The sequence below is a fragment of the Mirounga angustirostris genome, unplaced genomic scaffold (assembly GCF_029215605.1).
Source record: "Mirounga angustirostris isolate CCGP_5_RB_7025 unplaced genomic scaffold, mMirAng1.0.hap1 SCAF_9, whole genome shotgun sequence".
In the NCBI taxonomy this organism is placed as follows: Eukaryota; Metazoa; Chordata; class Mammalia; order Carnivora; family Phocidae; genus Mirounga; species Mirounga angustirostris.
In genome coordinates this window covers 73341672-73363160 of record NW_026991717.1, presented here as the reverse complement: position 1 = coordinate 73363160, position 21489 = coordinate 73341672, and the positions used below count along the sequence as shown (strand labels likewise).

Below are 21489 nucleotides of genomic sequence, written 5' to 3'. Positions count from 1 at the left end.
ATTTTATTGGCTATTATGGCGGCCCACAAAATACAAGCGAGTGGTAATGGGCTGCAAAGGGGGATAACTAAGACCAGTTTAACTACTCAGGAGTTTTAGAGGGGATAATACATCCTGCCATGAGTGTTTAGGGTAAGGTTGAAAACTTTCAGAGAAGGAACAGTGTTTTGGATAGGAACAAAAGACACGAGAGGATTTCAACAGAGACCCAGACGGAGACAGGAACAGCATGAGCAAAGACCAAGAAGCTGGAGAGCACCTGGCCAGTGTATGAGGAGATGAGGCTAGAAATACAGTTGAAGGGCAGGGTGGAAATGGCCTTGAGTGCCAGCCTGAGGAATTTTCACTGAGTTGCCAGTGGCCCCTGCGCAGCCTTTGTCTGGAGTGGGAGAAACTCTCATGTTTGCTTAAAATACAGGAAGATGTGGGGGTGGCCCTTTGACTGCTTTGGGAGATAAAATAAAGAAGAGCTCCTTCTCCTTTCTCTCTCTGAGGGCTATGATTACCTGGAGACTGTGTGTCTGACCCTCTGGGTGAGGTAGCTTGCTGAGGAACAGTGGCTCTTTTCAACTCCTATGATGGGTGAGAAGTGCCAGGTTCTTAACATCTGTCATCTTCCCAGTATGTTTCTGGAAACAAATGACCTGTGGGAAATACTGTGGAGAGGACACTGATTTATAGACATAGCACCTTGAACTTGGGATGTCTTGGTTGCATCTCTCTTCCACTCCATAACAGGTACCAGTAGTCAGGGAGGGGAGGGCCACCAGCCCCTAGCTCCAATCACTGGCCTACTTTTCATCCATCCTTCGATTTTCAGTTTTCTTCCCTGGGGAAAAAGACCTCTTCCCCTGAATTATAAGGTCCTCTTCCCTGAGTTATAAGGTACAGTTCAGTGGGGCAGAGGGCAGACTCAGGAACCAGACAGACCTAGGGTTGACTACCAGCTTTGATTTCCAGGTGTTTGGTCTTGGGCAGGCTACTTCACCTCCCCAAACTTTTCATCTCTCCTTGGTAAGATGTGGACTGCCACAGTTATGGGTGGGGATTCAGTGATAAATGGTCACATCATAAAGCCTCAAAATGTTAGTTTCTTTCTCCTTCCTTTTTTCCTATAAACTCCAAGGTTTGTTTTTTTTTCTCTCCTTTCTTACTTTCCTTCCGTCTTTCTTTCTTTCTTTCTTTTACTTTTTTTTTTTTTTAAGATTTTATTTATTTATTTTGACAGAGAGAGAGACAGCGAGAGAGGGAACACAAGCAGGGGGAGTGGAAGAGGGTGAAGCAGGTTTCCCGTCGAGCAGAGAGCCCGATGCGGGGTTCGATCCCAGGACCCTGGGATCATGACCTGAGCCGAAGGCAGACGCTTAACGACTGAGCCACCCAGGCGCCCCTCTTTATTTTACTTTTAAGAGAAGTAGGCTACAGCTGCTATTGTGAGCTCTGGAGTCAGACCATCGAGGTTTGAAACCTGGCACTGTCACTTACTGGCCATGTGACTTTGGGCTACGTTAACTTCTTTGTGGCCTGGTTTCCTCAACTGTAAAATGGGACTAGTTGTGAGGATTAAGCAAGTTAATGTACATAAAAGTGCTTGCTTGGAACTGTTCTGTGCACTCAATAGATCTCTACAGTTATTATTAGAATATAAGAGAGCTTATAACTTGAAGATGAAGACCAGGAGCCAGAACCTCCCTTTCCCGACCCAACTCTGGGTGGAGGGGACAAACGCTCTCGGAGACCTCAGAGTAACTGCTGTGGAAGAGAAGATTCTAGTACCCCATTGGAAAGGTGGGGGACTGGTAAGGCAGGAAGAAGGGAGTGGAAAAGAAAGATAGGCCTGGGGAGGCTCTGGGAAGCTGGTAGAAGCCCAGGCTTACCCTAGAGCCGATTTAAAACAACAAAACACATGTATGGTTTCTGTAGGCAGGAGGGAGAGGAGAACACGGGAAGGAGTTTAAAGGCGCCTGCCACCTTTGCAAGCACTGGCTTGGATCCAGGACCACAGTCGAGCAAGGTGGCCCCGCCCGCTGGCCGGCCTACCTTGGGGCCTCTGTCCGGTGCGCGTACGCAGCGCTTGCGGGCAGGCTGGTGGGAGCAGGACGGACGGACTACAACTCCCGGCACTCACCGCGGCGGGCGGGACGCTGCACCTGCTCAGTGGGGCCGCCCCGGGCGCCTGGGTATTGATTATTCCATTGTGTGGGACGCCTCGGCTCCAGCCAGTGAATGAGGCGGAGTGAGGGCGAGGAGGAGGAGGAGGGCGAGGAGGAGGAGGCAGGGAGAGAGCGAGTGCCCAGGGTGAATCAATGGAAACCCCCTCACGAAGCCGGGAAAACACTTCAGCCGCAGCCAAATAGCATTGATTATTTTCCTTCACTTCCCTCACCGCCGTGAATTTATTTATTTTTTTTTCCATCTCCGTCCCTGACGCCCCGGAGTGAGCGCTGGAGGGAGGGAGGAGGAGGGGAAAAAAAAAAAGGAATCAACACATCGGAGAAGTCCCTTCCAAGAGCCGCCCCCTCCCCTCCCCGCCTCGCGCTGCTCGGCGGCCGCGGTTCGACTCCCGTCCCTGCTTCCAGCTGAGGTGTAAGTGCATCGATTTCCGATGCTGCTGGGTTGGTTTTTTTTCTCCTCTCCCTCTCTCTCTTCTTCCTTTCCTTGCTCTTTGGAAGCTGGAGACGGAGGGGAGAGGAGGCGCTCGGAGACTGCCGCTGGAGGGCACGGCGAGGGACGGGAAGGGGCTGGGGGAGGGGACACGGACGGACGGACAGACAGACGGAGAGCCAGAGGAGAAGGAGGGGCAGTGGTGGGGGGGAGGGGTGTGCGAGGGAGGATGGGGTGGGGGAGAGAGATGCAGGGGTGGAGGGAGAGACGGCGAAGGGAAAAGGCATCGAGGCTGGACCAGAAGCCAGCCGGACAGACGGAGGGTAACGAGAGCCTAGACGGACCGCGCCGAGCTGTGCGGGGAGCGGGGGTCCCGGAGGGAAGGGGAGGCCGGGTGAGTGCGGGCTCGGAGCTGTCAGCCCGGAGGGGCCTGGGTCTCGGCTGCCCCCCGCCGGCTGCGGGATCGGAAACCGCGGCAGGCGGGCGGGCTGACGGATGGGCTAGCGTGCTGGGGGAGAGGGTGGGTGGGAGGGGACGTGGATACTCTTAATCTTCGATCTTCGTTTTTGCCTGAAGTTGAGCTTTTTTTTTTTTTTTTTTTTTGGAAAGGTGCGAGTAGTGAGGGGAGGCCACTGCTCCACTCAAGGTGAAGTGTGTCTCTCCTGGCCCCCCAACTCTCCATCTGCTCTGCTCTTGTCTGCCCCCCTCTCAGAGTAGCCCTATCATTTTTGAGCACTCGACCACGCGTGGTCTCGATGTGCCTGTAGCCCCGCTGATCTGTGTCCATGCGTCCCTGCCTCTTGATTTTGCCATTCTTCCCCCTCGTTCATTCTCTCCAGCCATCCATCTCTGGGTCTGTGTGTCACTGTCTCCGCATGTGACTCTTCCTGAGTGATCCTCTCCCTGTGTGTCCCTGTCACTATGTGTCACGCCTTGGCTGCCTGACTGGTCTAGGACTCCATGCCCTCTTCTTCAGAGTCCTTATGATATCCCTGGCCTTTTCAGGCTACTTTTTTCATGCTTATCAGTCATGATTATGGCAGTCACTGGTCAGGGGCCTGGAAAGAGTCTGAGGGATGGGGCAGATGTGTCTCCCTGAAGGACTCAAGTACCCCTTCAGCACAGCCAGGATAGCATCCTTTTGCACCTTCACCCAGGAAGCTTTGGAACTTCTAGCATTGTTGACTATCTCCTTTGCCATGTGCCTGTCTCCCCTACCAGCACCTCTGGTCTCCTGTGTGTCATCTGCCTCTCCAGGAGCTTCCCACCACAAACCTCTTCTTTGCTGACTTGATTTCCTCCCTTCCCTCATTTTGCCATTGTATTTTTTTTTTTCATTTCCCCACTTTGTTTCACCCCCTTTTTTTGCATTCCTGTCTCCCATGATCTCCCTTGCCTGTCTTTACCTTTGTTCTCATAACATGCCCTCTGCCTACCTTTTCTCCTTGGTCACCCTAATTTCCTTTTATCCCTTATCCTCTCACCCAGCATTTTAACCTCGGCAGCAGAAGGTACCAGAGAGCAAGGGGCTGGGAGAGGTGGGGAGTATGGTTTGTGAAGGCACATAAACAGGCCAAGAAATCAATTTAATGGGCTTCCAGGGGCATATAACCCCTTCATCAGTCAGGGCCATTATGTCCATTAACTGTCAACTTTGATTTTGTAAGGGGACATTCTCTAGGACTCTGAGCTCCACCCTGCTTGGTTGCCTTGCATCCTTCAGTTCATTCTAGATTTCAGTGGCTTTTTCTTCACTTTCTAGCTCATCTTCTTCCTGGGCCCCTGTTATTATCATATTTGGATTCAGCATAATCCTTTACGAGGCTGTTTTCATTCATATGACAGAAGCTATCTTATACAAGAGGCCAGGTTCATTGAGCCTAAAGAATGGGGAAGGTGGATAAAGAGTCAGGAGACTTTACCTTGTTTTAAGCCCATCATTGTTTTCCAGCCCTCGGAGCTTGGAAGGGTAAGAGAAGGAGGTAGATAGGGGCAGAAGATGGAAGATTTCAGAGGTGAACGGTATTCCAGAAAGGAAGGAGAGGCTGGGTACAATAAATGTGTGGGGTAGAGAAATGCATGACGTGAGGAATGTGCAAAAGGAAGGGAAGAAAATCCATGCGGAATGGGGGCAGGGAAGGAACTGAGGGGTGATTAATGAAAAATTGGGAGAATAAAATAAAGCATGAGTTTAGAGCGATACAGAAGATGGACAGAAATGATAGAGTATTCCCAAAGAGGAGGTCAACAGAAAAGGCAATATGCAGTGAATACAATGGTAAAGTGGGGGAAGGGAGGAATTGAAGAATAAGATGAGGTGGAAAAAGAATATGGTACAAAGAAGGTAAATGGAAGGCAAATGGAGGAGTGCTGAAGCAGATCAGAGCCGCACAGAGCTTGGGAGGGGGAAGAAAGGAGAGAATGAGGTATCAAAGGGAACAAATGCCTCTGGTGTGAGAGGGACACAGCGTGACCGGGTGCAAAGAGAGCACCGCAGGAGGGGTGGTTCGGAAAAAGGCATAGCAGAAATACCACTGGGTGAAGCCCCGCAAGGGAGAGATGCCAAAGGAGAGGCAGAGCGCGTGCAGAGACACTGGTGAAGAGACAGGGAAAGAGACCTCACAAGCATTCGTTCCATTGGCCACATCCCTCACTGCCCCACTATAGGCCTTTGCTTTTCATTCCCAAGCCAGGGGGACACAAGCAAAAAGATGAAAAAGTAGAATTCCCATTTACTTTAGCTGACAGGAACTTGAATCTTTCTAGCCCCCTGAGAACCAAAGACCTCAAGCTTCTGATGTCATAAATTGCTGGTGTTGCCTTGGCAACCTGACAGGGTTCCTCCCTCCATGATGTCAGAGCAGCTGGTGTTACCTTGAGACCCACAGAGGAACAACTTGCTGCTTTGCTGGGAGCTGTACACGGACAGGGCCAGGGCCGGAGTCTGATCTGTAGGATCCCTGGGTCTGGGTCGGTAGCTTGACCTTGCCTCCCTGGAGCTGTTCTGAGCTCAGAGTGAGACCTTGTGAGTGCCTGACGTTCACTAGAACCTACAGGAGCAAGAGGAAGGGACCTTGGGAGACAGGGGGCATTAAGGACCAGGTGGTAGGACTGAAAGGTAGGCAAAGAAGGAAGAAAACTGGAAATGGCAGTTAGGGAACGTGAAAGGAGAAGGGCTTTGTGAGCAGGGAGGAGAGTTGTTGAAAATGTAAGATGAACCTAGCTCTGGGTTTAGGCATGGAGACTGAAGCCGGAAATGCAGAAGAGAGATCAGGGCTGTGGGAGTGTAACCTGAGGCAGAGCTAGAGAAAAGGGCAGGGTTCTGAAAGGCCAGAGGACACAGTGGAATTTGGCTGGGGAGGGCGGGGTGAGGGAACTGAGTGGAGAAAGGAAGCTGTTGGGTGAGAGACCCAGGGGTAGTCATGATGGCCCTAGGAGCAGGGGCCTTGTCCATCTACTTTCCGATTGTTTCCCAGCACCTAGCCCGGCATCTGCCACATAGAAGATGCTTAATAAATATCTGTTGATTGAATGTTGAATTAATCGGGAGAAGCTAGGGAAAAGAGTTGCCCACCTTCCTCTCACCCCAAGCCTAAGGCCTAAATCTGCATAAATGGGCAAGTTGGGAAAGCAGAAACTGAAGGGCTGGAGGGGAGTTCACTGAGCCCCAGTGAGACCGAGGTGGAGAGAGGAGAGACTGACTAGGTTAGGGGCACACTTGGTGTTAGCCAAGGGCAGCTACACTTGGAGGGCTGACTCTAGGGGTTGATCTGGGGAGTCTTTGGAGAGATGATGGGAAGGAAACATGAATGAACAATCTCAGGAGCCAAGAGGAAGATGCGGAGGAGGGTAGAGAAAGGAGGTGGTTTCCAGAAAAGGTTGGGAGTTGTTTCTAAAGACAGAGTTGGCAAATTTGAATTGGAAGTAGCATCCCCACCCTACCCCATTCCCAATCATGAAACCACAACTGAATCAGCCCTACCCCTGCCCAGCCCCCCAAGTCACAAAGAGTTCATAAATCAATACCAGGCCCATCCTATACACCCTGTGCCAATCCAGGCAATTACAAGGAAGTCAGCATTGGCCGAGTGGGCCAGCAGGCAGGAGGCACAGACTTGGATGTAAGGAACCCTGTGAGGGATGGCCCTGATGCCTGACTGCCCATTGTTGAGAGAGTCCAGAGGTATCTAGAAAGGGATGGGGTGGGGCAAGAGATGCAGAGCTCAGCACAACTCTGAGGGAAATCTGCAGAGAGGTCTCAATACACAGAAGTCTTAGAGAAGGATGCACCGGTCACGGATTATAACCTGTCCTGTTTCTATGGTGGAGTCAGAAAGACCCTGAATGGGTTGAGGACTCTAGGAGAGAAGACCTGGAAGGGAGCAAGCAAGCAGGGAGCCCTAGTGGGGGGTGGGGGTGGGGAGTCTGGCTATAATGAGAAAGGCCAGGGCAACTGGAGAAGGGGCTTGAGGGGGAGGGGGTAGCCTGAAGGGAGGGCCGAGGCGGTTGGATGCACTGTCAGCCACCACCATGGACCTGGGCAGCTCATATTTTGTAGCAGGCGACAGGCTGTCGACACGGCAGTCCTTTACCTCACCGTTAGAAACTCATTTCATTGATTTTTCCATCTTTCTTCTCTGCCTTCTCAGTCATCCCACCACTCACTTTCCCAGAGCCCCTTGCCTCTCTGGGGAAAGCCCCAGGGGACTGCCTGCCCACCCCTCCTCCACCCCAGGCTCTTGAGACAGGGGTGAAAGATTTAGAGGGCCTTCCAGCACCCTGAGGTAATGCCATTGGCTCTCAGTAGCCCCCTCCTGTAGGAAACTAGTCCGGACACCGGGGCCTTTGGATGGTTGTTTGGGGTGCCCCGTATAAGGGGTGACTGGGCTAAGATCCACCTGTTCTCCTGTCACCAAGCTATACCACTGAAGGGCAGGCTGCATATACCTGGAGGGAGACATCTTTTTCTAAATTCCTGCCGAGATAGCTGGGCATCCCTCAAAATTTTTCTTTCAAAGTCAAGTGAGAGAACAGGAGCTGCCCCTGTGTTCGGGCAGGAATAAGGGATTCCATGAAAGCGAAGTTTCCAGCCTTGGAATCGCCGCAGGGCCATCCACCTGCGCGGTGCCGGCTCGGCGGCCTGCGCAATTAGGACACAGTAGCAAGAGCTCTGTTCTGAGAGAAGGTAAATGTATGCAGGGTCTCGCTCTGTATAGCGCGCCGATGTGCAGTCAGTGGGGCAGGAGGGGTGTGGGCCAGAAATTTTTACTTCCCGTGTGGACATTTCCCTAGTGCCTTCTCCAGTCACAGCCAGCTACCCTTAGCCTCTCTCTTTGGGGCTGGGATCGGAAGAAAGGTTAAGAGTCAATTGCCAGTCATCTGGCTTCTCAGTGAAGGAAGGCAGAGGGTGGGACCGAGTGTTAGACTGGGTTTCCCTGAGGAACTGATGGGATACACGCCATTTCCATCATCAAATCTTTCAATCCTTGTTTTATTGGTGACAGCACCCCCCCCTCCCCCGCCAGTCTCAAGCCCAAGGCCCTCTGGCTGGCTCTGTCCTCCTTTATCTCTGGTCTTGGAGGTGGTTTCTCAAGTCTGGGATGTCTGAGTCTAGATTCTGCTGCTTCCTCTGACTCATGGGCCTCTTGCCCCCATGGCAGCTGTCTTCCTTTCTGTCCAGCCCTTTCCACGTTCTGGACCACTGGCCTGCTTGGGCCTGAATGCCTTCTCCCATCTCCAGCTTCTTCTGGCTACCCGATTTCCAAAATCCAGAGATAAATCCTGGTGCTTCAGGGAAAGGAGTGCACTTGAAGTTAGGAAGAGAGAAGGCCAGGGGAGGCCAAGGAAGGGGTGCAGGATGGATGGGGCAGGGAGTGGGAGAGGCGGGGAGAGGCAGAGTACGACTGAGAGAAGGAGTCCGAGGTAAAAACCATGTGACTTGGAGCTGCAGTGAAGGCCACAATTTAAATGAAAAAGGAAGGAGGGCGGTAGGCTGTGCAGCAGGGAAAGAAATGGAGGAGCAAAACCGGGCGCCTGACCCCCTGCCGGGAAGCGAAGGCAGCGGGGAGGGGGAGGGAGGGAGAGTGGCTGGCGAGAGGCTTCCAGCGGAAAAGGCAGCCCCGGCTCAGCCTCCGTGGCAGTCCTGAGTTCAAGCCGTGCTGGCTTTGACCCTTGTGGGAGGAACTGAAGTGGCAAATTAACGACGATAATGAAGTCACTACTCCTTGTTTGTCTTTGCTGGTTTCCCCTTGAGATTTGTCCTTTGGCCAGACGGGGCAACGTGGGGGAGAGGAGGGCCAGCGGCGGGGAAAGGCGGAGGAGGGGCGCGGAGAAGAGGACGGGCGAGTGGCGATGCGGAGGCCGAGCGGACCTGAGCGAGGGGGAGGGAACCCAGGCATGGGGGAGGCCGAGGGAAGGGCACGCGCCAGGAGCAGGGGAGAAGAGTGGGGAGCGGAGAGACGGGAGGGAAAAGAACAATGGGGAACAGGGCAGGGAAGCCTGGAAGGAGGAGCAGAAAGACCAGGCGGGAGACGGAGAGGCGGCACGGGGAAATGGCGAGCCGGAGGGAAGGAGCGTGGCCGGGCTGCGGGAGCTGCAGCTGGCGGGGCCGGTGGGCGGGGCCTCATCTCCATCTCTAATGGCTGTGAAATGAGGTTAGCTCCATTAGAGGCGGCGAGAGTGTAACGGGATCACACTCATTAGGGCTGGGCCATCCCAGTAATTACCACCACCCCAAACACGCCCGCGCCAGCCAGGCCGCCGGCCGCGCGGGCAGAACCGGGCCGTCGGGGAGACCGAGCCGGAGGCTTGAGAGCCAGCACCTTCACTAACCCCGAAGAGGGGCTGGGACAGACAGCGCTCCACCCAGGCCCTCAGCCACACACACAGTCAGAAAGCAGTAAACACACACGTACACCCCGACTCAGCGAGTAAGGCACGTGGATGAATAGTTACCGTTTCCACTTATTGATCACAAAGTGCTGGCCTGGATAATGATCATCTCAATGGACACAACTCCATGAGGAGCTAGTCCCGATTCTGTATATGAAGAAACCGTTTTTAAGCAACTCACCGGAAGTCACGTACATAATACAGACTAGAACTGAAATTTGATTCCAAGTCCGTCTGACCCTAAAGGCCGCGTTCTTATATAATACCATACTGCTTGTCTTGAAGTCCATATGCTATTATGGATGCACATATGTAGACTTTAAGAGACATTATCACAAATGAATACACATATCCTCAACTCGACCTTTTGATATCTAGTTCCACCCACACCCCCAAACACAAACACACAAAAGGAATGGCCAGGGCCCCTCATTGACTGCGGTGTGAATAGCGCCCCCTGGAGTTGCACAAAGCAGTGGTCCTGTTCTGGCCCATCTTTTAAGCAACAGAGCGGCCATCTGACCAACACCTTCCAAGCTGAAAGAGGACCTGATATGCTCAAGGCGAGACACACATAAGGGCAGAGTAACACACACAAAAAACTCAAAGACCTCATTCAAAATGCACGGCAGCACGAGTTCAGAAGCTTACAAATTGTGCTGGGGTCAGGCTACCTGAGTCCAGTCTGGACTCTACTACTTTCCAAGTGTGAGACCTTAGAAATCCTTAACCCATCTAAGTCTGGTTCCATGTTTGTAAAATGGGAATGAGTAGCTATATCTGTTTCATCAGATTGTAGTGGAGAATTAGGTAATGCAGTGCTTGCTTGGCCAGGGCTCACCCCGGTGCTGGCACATGGTAAACATTTACAGATATTATTAGTTGCTGTTTATTAATTAGTTGACTATTTAAATGCAGTCGTTACCATCACAAAGGTTCACGTAGACTCGAAGAATCAGATTTTATTTATATACAGTCACTTACAATTGTATTCTTCCAAATAATTCTAAGGAATTGTGTGTAATTCCTTTTGAGTGCAGAGAGATCCGCAGTCTTCTACAGAGGTCCCTCCTGCCAGGATCAGAGAGGATCCCGAATCTGAACTCAAGGGCACTACTCCATGCCCCTCATATAGAAGAAGGGTTCAGAGCTGGCTTTGTGGGGTTGTCTGAGCCTGAGTCTGCCAGGTGCACCTACAATATCACAGCTCCATACTGCTGTCCTAACATTGAGGTGTCATTAAGGGAGAAGCATGGGCAAGAGGTCCAGTCCTCTCCAGGACATCCACGCCTCCAGCAGCCCACCCAACAAGCCGTGCAAATGTGGATGGATGTTCAACTAGCTAGCTGTGGTTTTAGTCCACTGTTTCCCTTTGACCCCTGTCTTCAGCTCCCAGCCTCCCCCACCCGCCCCCCGCCTGCCGTCTTCTTCCTCTCTGTCTCTCCTTTCTCCTCACACCTCACCTAGTTCCCTCATGACCACCTTAAGCATCTTGCAGGGTGTGAGACACAGCCCCCTTGCTCCATCCCTCCCAGTGGGGACAGGCCACCTGCCCAATCTGATGTCAAAGCTGGGAGGCTTCAATGAGATTCAGTAATCACATGTGTGGATCAAGATCCGGCCCCTTCCCCCAGCTTCTCTACTTCTCCCTCTTTCTCCCTCTTACTCTCTGTCTTAGCTGTCTCTTTACCCCCATGACACTCCTTTTCCTGCCTGAGTGTCTCATTCCCTGCCATTCTCATTTTCTGTCCTGTGGACAAAACTTCTATTGCACGAAGTAAACACTGCCAAATATTTGGGGTAGGGGGAGATGGGGAGATCTAGGAGAGGTAGGTAGGATTAAAATAGAGGAATAAATACTCCTGAAACTAATATTATACTATATGTTACTTATTAGAATTTAAATAAAAACTTGAAATATGAAAAATAAATAAAGGGGGTACCTCTTTTTGTTTTCTTTTTAAATAAGAAGGTAAGATTTAGAGACAGAGAAAATGATAGTTTTAAATGCGGGGAGAGGCCATATAGTTTTGATCCAAGCATGAGCTCCTTCTGCACCCAGGCCAAATGTGGGCCTAGGCAAGACTTCCATTCTCTGCTCTGGGATGATGGGGTGTCTCAAGGCCTGGCAATCAAGAGGGCCAAGTGAGAAATGAACTCTGCTGCTGGGCACACTTAGATTTAAATCCTGTCCATTGAAGATGCTGCCCTCAGTTTTTGAAATGGGCAGAAATTAGAGGATGAGTCCTGGTCAAGAAGGGGCAAGGCAGGGGCGCCTGGGTGGCTCAGTCGTTAAGCATCTGCCTTCAGCTTAGGTCATGATCCCAGGGTCCTGGAATCGAGCCCTGCGTCAGACTCCCTGCTCAGCGGGAAGACCGCTTCTCCCTCTCCCACTCCCCCTGCTTGTGTTCCCTCTCTGGCTGTGTATCTCTCTGTCAAATAAATAAAATCTTAAAAAAAAAAAAAAGAAGGGGCAAGGCAGAAGGAAAGTTGTCACCTACCTGCAAACACCTTGCTCTGCTCTGTGGGTGGAGCTAGCTAAGAGAGAAGGAAAAGAACTAACCTGACCATCCAGTGTGTGCGTGGTCACATAGTCTTCACAGTGGGCCAGGAAGGAAGGGATCATTCTTCCCATTTTCCCAGATAAGGAAACAGACAAGTAACTTACCAAGGTTGCACAGCTGGTGAGTGGGAGAACGAGCACTGAACCTGGGTCTGCTTGAATCCAAAGCCCATGTTCTTCCCCTGCCTTAAAAATAAAGCTCATCAAGTCAGAGTTTATTTGCTGTTTATACCAAAAAGTCCCCCTGAGACAGGGCACTCACTCCATCTTTCCTTTTTCCCTTCGAGACCTCTTCTCCATGGCCGAGGCCTCTTGAAAGCAACAGGTTGAGGAGACAAAATGGGGAGAGAGGCCAGGGCAAAGTGAGTGTGGAAGAGAGCAGTGCCGTAGGCAAGAACTTCAGAGAGAGGAAAAGAGAAAAGGAAAGGTCCTAAAAATTGATTCTGAATAAGGGAAAGGGGATAGATCCAACATTTGGAAAAGTGGAAGGCCAGAGTGTTTGGAGGGCTCTGATGCGGAAATCATCGTATGCAAATTTTAAGCAAAGGTTCTGGTGCCCTCTGGCAGACTTTCCTGCGAAAGCTTTTGCCTTGTCCTTGGGTTTGGAGAAAAGAAGGGAGTGGGGTTTTGCTTTCTGGTGTAAGGAAGGGAGGCCGGGAAGAGAAAGGCCATCTGTCCCCCCACCCCCACCCCCGCCCGGCCTGTCTTCTCCTTGGTGATGTTCCTTCCGCAACCACTAGGGAGCAGTAGTGTTCCTTTTCCGCGCGTAGTCGGCTGGGGCCGGGAGGGGGCGCTACCCAAGGGTAGTCCCCGTCTCGCCGGGCTCCGCAGGGAGCGCTCCTGGCCGGCTTCGCCTCCGCTTCCACAGGCCAACCTGAACCCACACCCTAATTCCTCCTCCGTGAGGGAGAGATTCTTTCTTCGGGCCTCCTTTCTTTGGTCCTTCCTTTGCCCTTGCTCCTTTGGCTCCAGCAATTCTCTGGTCTTAAGTCTCACTGTGTTCTGCCTGTCTTGCGTGGTCTCAGAGCCCACCTTTTCAGGTGGCCGTAACTTCACACCCAAACCTTTTTTGGTCCATCTCAGAAGCCCTCTCTCTCTCTGTCTCTCTCTTCCTCTCTCTCTTTCTCTCTCTCGATAGCTTTCTGGTCCCACTGCATGTCTTGGAGCCTCGGGGCTCCCTCCTGTTCTAAGTACTGTGTGTCTGCCCAGGGGACAGGGAGTGCACAACAAGGAGGAGGAATTCTTGTTCAGCTATTTACTGGGTGTCTTTCTGCCCACCTGCCATGGACTCATACGTGCAGTTCAGTGATGACGTTTGTGGGGCAACCCCTCCCTGGCTGAGCTTTGAAAGTAGCACTTCCATCCCTCCCTTCTCATCCGAGCAGTAGCCAGGGACACGGCTCTGGAAAGAGGAAGAGGGTAATAGGCAAAAAAATATATCTTCTATTTCCCCATAGCTTTCTCTCCCTCCTCCCGCTGTGAGGGAAGGAAGCATTAGGGAGGGAAGTGGGATGAAGGGGCAGCAGGGGAGCTCTGGAGACTGGGGCCATTTTGGAGCTGGAAGATTCATCTCAGGGGACGACTACACCCTCAGAACTCTCCACCCTCCCTTGGCTCCAGGCCTGCCTCCTCCCATCCCCCTCGGTGGCAGCAGCCTTGTAATTTAAAGCTCTCTGTCGCCTCTAATGTGATCCTCTCGTTTTATTGACTCTCTCTGCCGTCCGTGGCGCCCCTTCACATCAATCTCCGCTCTAATCACACCGCCGCCACTGCCTGCTGTCTTCCCTAACCCCTCTCCTCCCGGGCCCCAGCCCTTGCTGTCACCTTTCCTTTGACGGTCCCCCCACTTCCACCCTCCGCCCGGTCCGCCCTCTTCGGCCCCTCCCTCCCCCAGAGGCAGGAATGCCAGGGCCCTTGAGGGTCGCCTTCTCCCCTTCCCCACATCTAGGATGTGCCCCAAGGGAGAGGAGACTCCCTTAAGGGCAGCCCGGACCTACAGGAGGAATGGCAGTGGTCTGAGGGGGGACAGGACGCTTGGCCTGGGGGTGGTAGGTGGAGGGTGACTTTTTGGTCTGTCATCTGGTTCTGCATCATCTCCAGCAAGAGCTGCAAACCGAGTTCCAGGTAGGAAGGGCAAGGAGAGGGACAGAGACACAGAGAGGGAAGGAAGAAAAGAGTGAGGAGGAGGGAAACAGAAGGAGGGGGAAAAGGTGAAAAACTAATTGCAGCAGTTAAAGGTTTGTAATAAATAGAGGGTGAGGGGAGAAGCGCAGAGAAGAGGGGGGAGTGAGGAAGGAGGGTGCACTGAGGCAGAGATAAATTTGCAATTGAAATTCTTTCCTGTAGAGGAGGAGGGGGAGGTGGGGAAGAGATTTGCAATTTTAAATAGCTGCCGACCTCCCCTCGGCTGTCTGGGTCTCACCCACAAGCTAGCCCAAAGCTAAACTCCTTTGGTTTCTAGCTAGCAATCAGCTGGGTCTTTTTCCAGGCCTGGGAAATAAAGGCTTTGGAGAGAGGATTTGGGTCTTAGGTCTTCCTAGCACCTCCCCTGAAGTTGGATCTGGAGTTGTGAGGCAGGAGGAAGCAGCTGATCGATGTGATGTAGGCACGGTGGCCCCGCGGGGACGGAGCACCACCCAGGTCAGCCCTCCGTGGCAGGGCCCGGGGGGAAGCCCCTCCGGCCCAGCCACAGTTCTTCTCACCAGGTGGGGCAGCGGAAGGGTGGCGGGTCCTCACTGTGGGGGGTGACAGTGGACTCTCAGATCCTCGTGAGGCAGCTCACCTACCCCCAAGGGGTCCGTAGGAGGGACACCTTTCTCAGATAGTGTTGGGCTTCTGCTTTCTGGTTATGTAGGATAACCCCTCCATCTAATTCCTTTACTTCCCTCTTGGTTCTTCAAGTGCCTCCCCACCGCACCACCCCCAGCCTCCACCCCTCGCCCAGGTGCTGATTTGCATTTTCATTAGCATGCTGATCCAGCCCCACGCGGAGCTCCTTAATGGCTCCATCTTCACGCCTGGCTAGCCCCCCAGGAGGAGGGGGGGAAGTGGGAAAGGGGGCCTGCAGGCTAGGTGGGGCCAGACTGAAGACCCAGTCCTAATGGAAGAATCTGAAGGTGAGGGTTGGAAGTGGCCCAAGGAAGGAGAGGCCACATCCCTTCCCGGCACTGGGCTGAGCGCTGAAGGTTAAGTCAGAGGCTGGCTGATAGTAAGAACTGGAGAGGATGCAGGCCACTTGGGACATTGGGAGAAGTATGGGATGGTGAAGTCTGGGGAGTTGGTGAGTTGGGTGGGGGTGCGGCGGGGAGGTGGGGTAATCAAGGTAAAACTGTTGGGCATGGAAGGCCCGGTGCTTCTAGTCAGCTGGAGGGAGCCCAGGAATGCTGACTGCTAGACCTTTGGAGGTGTATTTGGTCTGTACTGGGTCTGAGGACGATCCAGGTAGTTGGAGGAGCCCAGGTCTCTGTGCCCCGCCAGTCCTCTTCTAGTTTCACCTCCTTGGACCTGTGTGACAGTCAGCAGCTCACTCAACCTCTCTGTGTCTTTGGCTGCCTCATCTGTAAAGTAAGGTGGTTGTTAGATTAAATGAGATTATTGATGAAAGCATTTAGCACAGTGCCAGGACCGTGGTGTATGTACCTGGATAGCTTTTAATAATATTACTGTTACTTTTTTTTTTTTAATCTCTTTGGGGAGGAGGGGTTAATCACATAGAAGCGGTTGTCTTCCAAACTGGCCAGGGAAGCCCCCACCTATTCCACATGCTGTGACCAGAGATGGATGATCTGGAGGGCACCTGCAGGCCAGGGAAAATTCACTGTGGCCTCTCTGGCTAGAGGACCTTGACTTAGGGAAACAACCTCTTCATCGAGTGGAAAATCTGAGGGTCTTTTCCTAGAGTTCATTCATTCAACAGATAATGTATTGACTATGTGGTAGGCATCTTTCTTGGTGCCAATGATAGAGTAATAAATAAAGCAGAGTTCCTGCTCCCCTGGAACTTACCTTCTAGAAGGGAGAAATAAGTAAACCAGGAAATACCGGATAGTGCTAAATCTCTGAAGAAGGTAACCCCTAGGGCATGTTAGCCTCCGTAGGGCGGGAAGGCCTGTTGGAAGAGGGGATATGGAAGCAGAGACCTGAATGAGACGGAGCCGCTAAGCAGAGGTCTAGGGAAGAGTCTTCCTGTCAGACTGAGTAAGCTGTTTAGCTTAGGCAAGGCCCTAAGGTGGGAATGAACTTGGCGTGTTTGAGGAACAGAAAGGCCAGTGGGCCTCTGCTAGCCAGCCAGGCCCACTGGCCTTTCTTTGGAGGCTTTCTGTTCCAGCCTCCAAAGGGCTGGAGTATCTGGAGGGTTTTAAGGTGTGTCAGAAGTAGATAGGCACCAGATCAGATAGATCCTTTTGTAGATCAGGGACGGAGTTTGGATCTTATTCACAGTGCAGTGAGAAATCATGGATGGGTTCTAAGCAGAATATAGTACAATTTACGTTTTAAAAGATGCTTCTTTATGATACCTGAAATGTGCTTTAAAACAATATAGGAAAAGGGGAAGCGGGTGAGGATATGGATGGAACAAGACCGGCCAAGCTGTCCCTGTCAGGTGGCTTTTGAAGCTGAGTAATGAGTATGAAAGGGTTCCTGATATTATTTGGCCTACTTTTATATAGGTAGGTCTGGCATTTTTCTTTTCTTTTTTTTTTTTAAGATTTTATTTATTTGAGAGAGAGAGTGAGAGAGAAAGCACGAAGAGGGGGAAGGGTCAGAGGGAGAAGCAGACGCCCCGCTGAGCCGAGAGCCTGAGGCTGGGACTTGATCCGGACACTTGGGATCATGACCTGAGCCGAAGGCAGATGCCTAACCGATGAGCCACCCAGGCGCCCTGGCATTTTTCCTAATTGAGAATTAAGTGAAAGATCATTCTGGCTGCTGGAAGGAAGGAGACTGGGCTCTAGGGGCAGTAGTGGGAGCAGAGGCCACCGTGGGGTCCATTGCCCTGGTTCAGGAAGGGCAGTGGCTGGGGCCACCCAGGTGCTAGTGGAGACGACGCTGGTGGGGGACAGGACAGGTGTCTGAGAGGTTGCTGTCCAGTTGCATATGGGTGGGGGCAAGAGGAACCTTTTAGGTTTTTATTGATTTTTTTTTTAAAGATTGTATTTATTTATTTGAGAGAGAGAGATTGAGAGAATGAGTGGGAGGAGGGGCAGAGGGAGAAGCAGACTCCCAGCAGAGCAGGGAGCCTGACCTGGGGCTCGATCCCAGGCCCCTGAGATCATGACCTGAGCTGAAGGCAGACGCTTAACCAACTGAGCCACCCAGGCGTCCACCTTTTAGCCTTTTAGCCTAAGCAGCCAGATCAATGGAGGTACCAATTTTGGAGATAGGAAAGATGGGAGGAACAAGTTCAGGGAAGAAATACAGAGTTCTGATTTTGGACATGTTAAGTTTGAAGACTTAGTACTAAGGTGAAGCTTCACGTTGGCAAGCGGGTACCTGAGTCTGGTGCTCGGGGAAGAAGAGAGTGGGGCTGGAGTATCTGGAGGGTTGACTGCCTGGCTGGTTGTCTCTCCTGCCACCTCACGGCCCCCCTCTCTCTCCACGTTCCCCCCCCACCCAGGGTTACTGGCTGTCACGCTGAAATGAACCCCCGGCACTCCTCCGTCTGCCATGGCTACCCTTAACGCATCCTCTACCACTGGCACCACCCCCACCCCTGGGCACGATGCCCCGTCCCCGCCTCCGGACACCTCCTTCCCCAGCACCCCTGCTGATCCTGTCACCAAAGATCCCCCTGCTGCCCCCTCCAGCTCTGAGAGCATGAGGCCCTCAGAGCCAGGGGGACAGGCCCTGGAGTCGGGCTGTGGCCTCGTCCCACCAAAGGAGACTGGGGAGCCCCGAGAAGAGCCTGGCTGTGGTGGCTTCTCACCAAAGGACCTAGGAGTGCAAGAGGACAAGGAGCAGGAGGAAGAAGGAGGAGGGCTCCCTCCCGTGGACCTAAGCAACCATTTATTCTTCACAGCTGGTGGCGAGGCCTACCTCGTGGCCAAGCTGTCCCTGTCAGGTGGCAGTGAACTCCTGTTACCAAAGGGCTTCCCCTGGGGCGAGGTGGGAATCAAGGAAGAGCCCAGCCTGCCGCTCCTTGCCCACCCGCCCCCTGCACTCCTCACTGCCCTTCACATCCAACATGGCTTTGACCCAATCCAAGGCTTTAGCTCTTCTGACCAAATTCTGTCCCATGATACCTCAGCGCCATCTCCGGCCACCTGTGAGGGAAGGGATGGAGCCTTCTGGAGCTACCAGCTGGCTCCAACCCCCCCCGGAGATCCCAAAGATGGCCCTATGGGGAGCCGGGGAGGAGACCACAGGGCACTCTTCTGGCTCTGTGTCCTGTGCCGCCTGGGTTTCAGCAGGGTCCAGGCTTTCGTGGGTCACACACAGTCTCATGGGGTGAAGCTAACCCCTGCTCACCACCTGGGCCTGCCCGGTAACCCAGCTGTCCTCCAGGCGGGAGATGAGGGCTGCAGGGCCCTCCTAAGCTTTCTGGAACCAAAACCAGCTGCTCGGCCCCCTTTAGAAGCCCCCCTTGACAATAGCAGCACAGTGGGCACGGAGGCGAATGTAGCCCAGCCCGAGGATGGCCCCCCTGAGGCAGAAGCCCAGGCTCCTGTCCTGCCTGCGGAAGTCACGACCCTCAGCCCGCCCTCCCCGCCCACACCCCCCGCCACCTGGGACCCCAGCCCAACCGAAGCCAAAGAATCGCCGATGGCAGCAGGTGAGGCGGGGCCGGATTGGTTCCCCGAGGGGCAAGAAGAGGATGGAGGGCTCTGCCCCCCCCTCAACCAAAGCTCACCCGCCTCCAAGGAGGGGGGCACTCTCCCTGCCCCAGTCGGCTCCCCCGAAGACCCCAGCGACCCACCGCAGCCCTACCGCCTCGCCGAAGACTATAGCCCGGCCCCTGCGGCCTTCCAGGGCCTCAGCCTGTCCAGCCACATGTCTCTGTTACACTCTCGCAACTCCTGCAAGACGCTCAAGTGTCCCAAGTGCAACTGGCACTACAAGTACCAGCAGACCCTGGACGTGCACATGCGGGAAAAGCACCCCGAGAGCAACAGCCACTGCGGCTACTGCAGTGCGGGGGGCGCCCACCCCCGCCTGGCCCGGGGCGAGAGCTACAGCTGCGGCTACAAGCCCTACCGCTGCGACGTGTGCAACTACTCCACCACCACCAAGGGCAACCTCAGCATCCACACGCAGTCGGACAAGCACCTGGCCAACCTGCAGGGCTTCCAGGCGGGTCCCGGTGGCCGGGGCAGTTCCCCGGAGGCGTCCCTCCCGCCCTCTGCCGGGGACAAGGAGCCCAAGACCAAATCGTCCTGGCAGTGCAAGGTGTGCAGCTATGAGACCAGCATCTCCCGCAACCTGCGCATCCACATGACCTCCGAGAAGCACATGCAGAATGTCCTCATGCTGCACCAGGGGCTGCCGCTGGGCCTGCCCCCCGGGCTGGTGGGGCCAGGCCCCCCGCCCCCGGCAGGAGCTGCCCCCGCCACCCCCCCTGAACTCTTCCAGTACTTCGGGCCGCAGGCCCTAGGGCAGCCTCAGGCTCCCTTGCCTGGCCCCGGGCTGAGGCCGGACAAGCCCCTGGAAGCCCAGCTGCTTCTCAACGGCTTCCACCACCTCGGAGCACCTGCTCGCAAGTTCCCCGCAGCCGGTAAGCAGCCCGGGCTCTGCACCTGCTTCCCCTCCTCCCTTCCCCGGGCCCAAACTCTAGTCCCTGCTTCCTCCCAAGGGCCGCCCCCCGCCTCACTCAGTAACCCCAGCTCCCTCCCTCAGCACTGTCCTCATTTGCCCACCCGCCCTTTTCCTTCCCTGGGCCACTCATCTGTGTCTGTCGCCCAGCCCCTGGCAGCCTCTCACCGGACACCCACCTGCCTCCGAGTCAGCTCCTGGGCTCCTTGTCCGACAGCCTGCCCACCTCACCGCCTCCAGATGACAGCCCGTCCCTGAAGGTGTTCCGCTGCCTGGTGTGCCAGGCCTTCAGCACGGACAGCCTGGAGCTGCTGCTCTACCACTGCAGCGTGGGCCGAAGCCTCCCGGAGGCCGAGTGGAAGGAGGTGGCCGGGGACACCCACCGCTGCAAGCTCTGCTGCTATGGCACCCAGCTCAAGGCCAACTTTCAGCTCCACCTCAAGACGGACAAACATGCTCAGAAGTACCAGCTGGCCGCCCACCTGAGGGAGGGGGGCGGGGCCATGGGCTCTCCGTCCCCGGGGCCCCTGGGAGACGGGGCCCCTTACGGCTCCATGCCCCCGCTGCACCTGCGCTGCAACATCTGCGACTTCGAGTCCAACAGCAAGGAGAAGATGCAGCTGCACGCCCGGGGTGCAGCCCATGAAGACAACAGCCAGATCTATAAGGTGAGAGTGGGCCAGGGAGGGTCTGGCACTTGAGGGGCCCCGACACAGAGGTCCTGGGGAGAGAGAAGAGTTGAAGGGCATGGGGGTGGACCGAGGAGACCCCCACGAGTGGGAGAGCGATGGGAAAACCCAGGGTGGCAGGCTTGGATAAAATGGCAAGTATGTACCAGAATCATCAACTTTTCGGAGACGGTTGTGGAGAGGAGACCAAAGGATGGTGGACTCAGAGAAAATGAATCCAGTACTTTATTCAGTTTTTCTGGTGTTTGGGACTAGAGTGGGGGGTGGGGAGGGGAAGTCTGTCTGCTCAGGCCATCTTGTCACCAGCTCAAGAGGATGGAAGCAGATTCCATTCACCTACCAGGAGGGAGGCCAGGATTGGTAGGAGGAAGAGAAGGAGATGGGGCAGAAAAAGCACAAATATCCAGGTGGCCAGAGGAGGGAAAAGGGCGTGCTCAAGAGGGCAGAAGGGATGGGCGGGAGGGGCTGCTGCTGGTCAGGCTCCCCTTGGGGAGGCGGAGGGGGCCCCAGAGATCTAGAGGGGCCTGTCCCTTCTGGCCTGAGCAGCCTCTTTCCGCGCTTCCAGGTTCTGCTGGAGATGGAGGGGGCCGCGGCTGGGGCCGAGCTGGGGCTCTTCCGCTGCCTGCTGTGTGCGTGGGAGACCCCCTCCCGCCTGGCTGTGCTGCAGCACCTGCGCACGCCGGCTCACCGCGACGCCCAGGCCCAGCGGCGCCTGCAGCTGCTGCACAGCGGCCCCGCGGCCGAGGAAGGGCCCTCGGCCCTGCAGAGCATCCTGAGCTTCAGCCACGGGCAGCTCCGGACTCCCGGTGAGGAAGACGGGGCTGGGCGGCGGCGCGCGGCGGGAGCTGGGGCTGGGGAGAAGGGCATGCCCGTGAGGAGAACCGGGTCTGGGGGCAGTTGAGAGCAAGTGGAAAGGAGCCAGCCGTGAAGGGCTGATAAAACCGGACTTGGGGAGCAGTGGGGCGGCCCAGTGAAGGGGGAAGCAGGAGGCTC

The 21489-nt window shown here is 54.5% G+C and overlaps 1 protein-coding gene and 1 long non-coding RNA gene across 2 annotated transcripts in view; one reads left to right on the top strand and one right to left on the bottom strand.

Moving 5' to 3' along the window:
• Positions 1-1897: 1897 nt before the first annotated feature.
• Positions 1898-21489, top strand: part of ZFHX2 (zinc finger homeobox 2) — a 29842-nt gene continuing 10250 nt past the window's right edge. Inside the window, exons 1-4 of the mRNA XM_045900564.3 lie at positions 1898-2586; positions 17676-19769; positions 19958-20475; positions 21062-21302. Of these exons, the coding sequence (XP_045756520.1) occupies positions 17726-19769; positions 19958-20475; positions 21062-21302 (2803 nt within the window). The 5' untranslated portion in view covers positions 1898-2586; positions 17676-17725. The remainder of the gene's footprint in view (positions 2587-17675; positions 19770-19957; positions 20476-21061; positions 21303-21489) is intronic.
• Positions 20402-21489, bottom strand: part of LOC135361601 (uncharacterized) — a 41541-nt gene continuing 40453 nt past the window's right edge. Inside the window, exon 3 of the long non-coding RNA XR_010405125.1 lies at positions 20402-20528. This is a non-coding gene — a long non-coding RNA (uncharacterized LOC135361601). The remainder of the gene's footprint in view (positions 20529-21489) is intronic.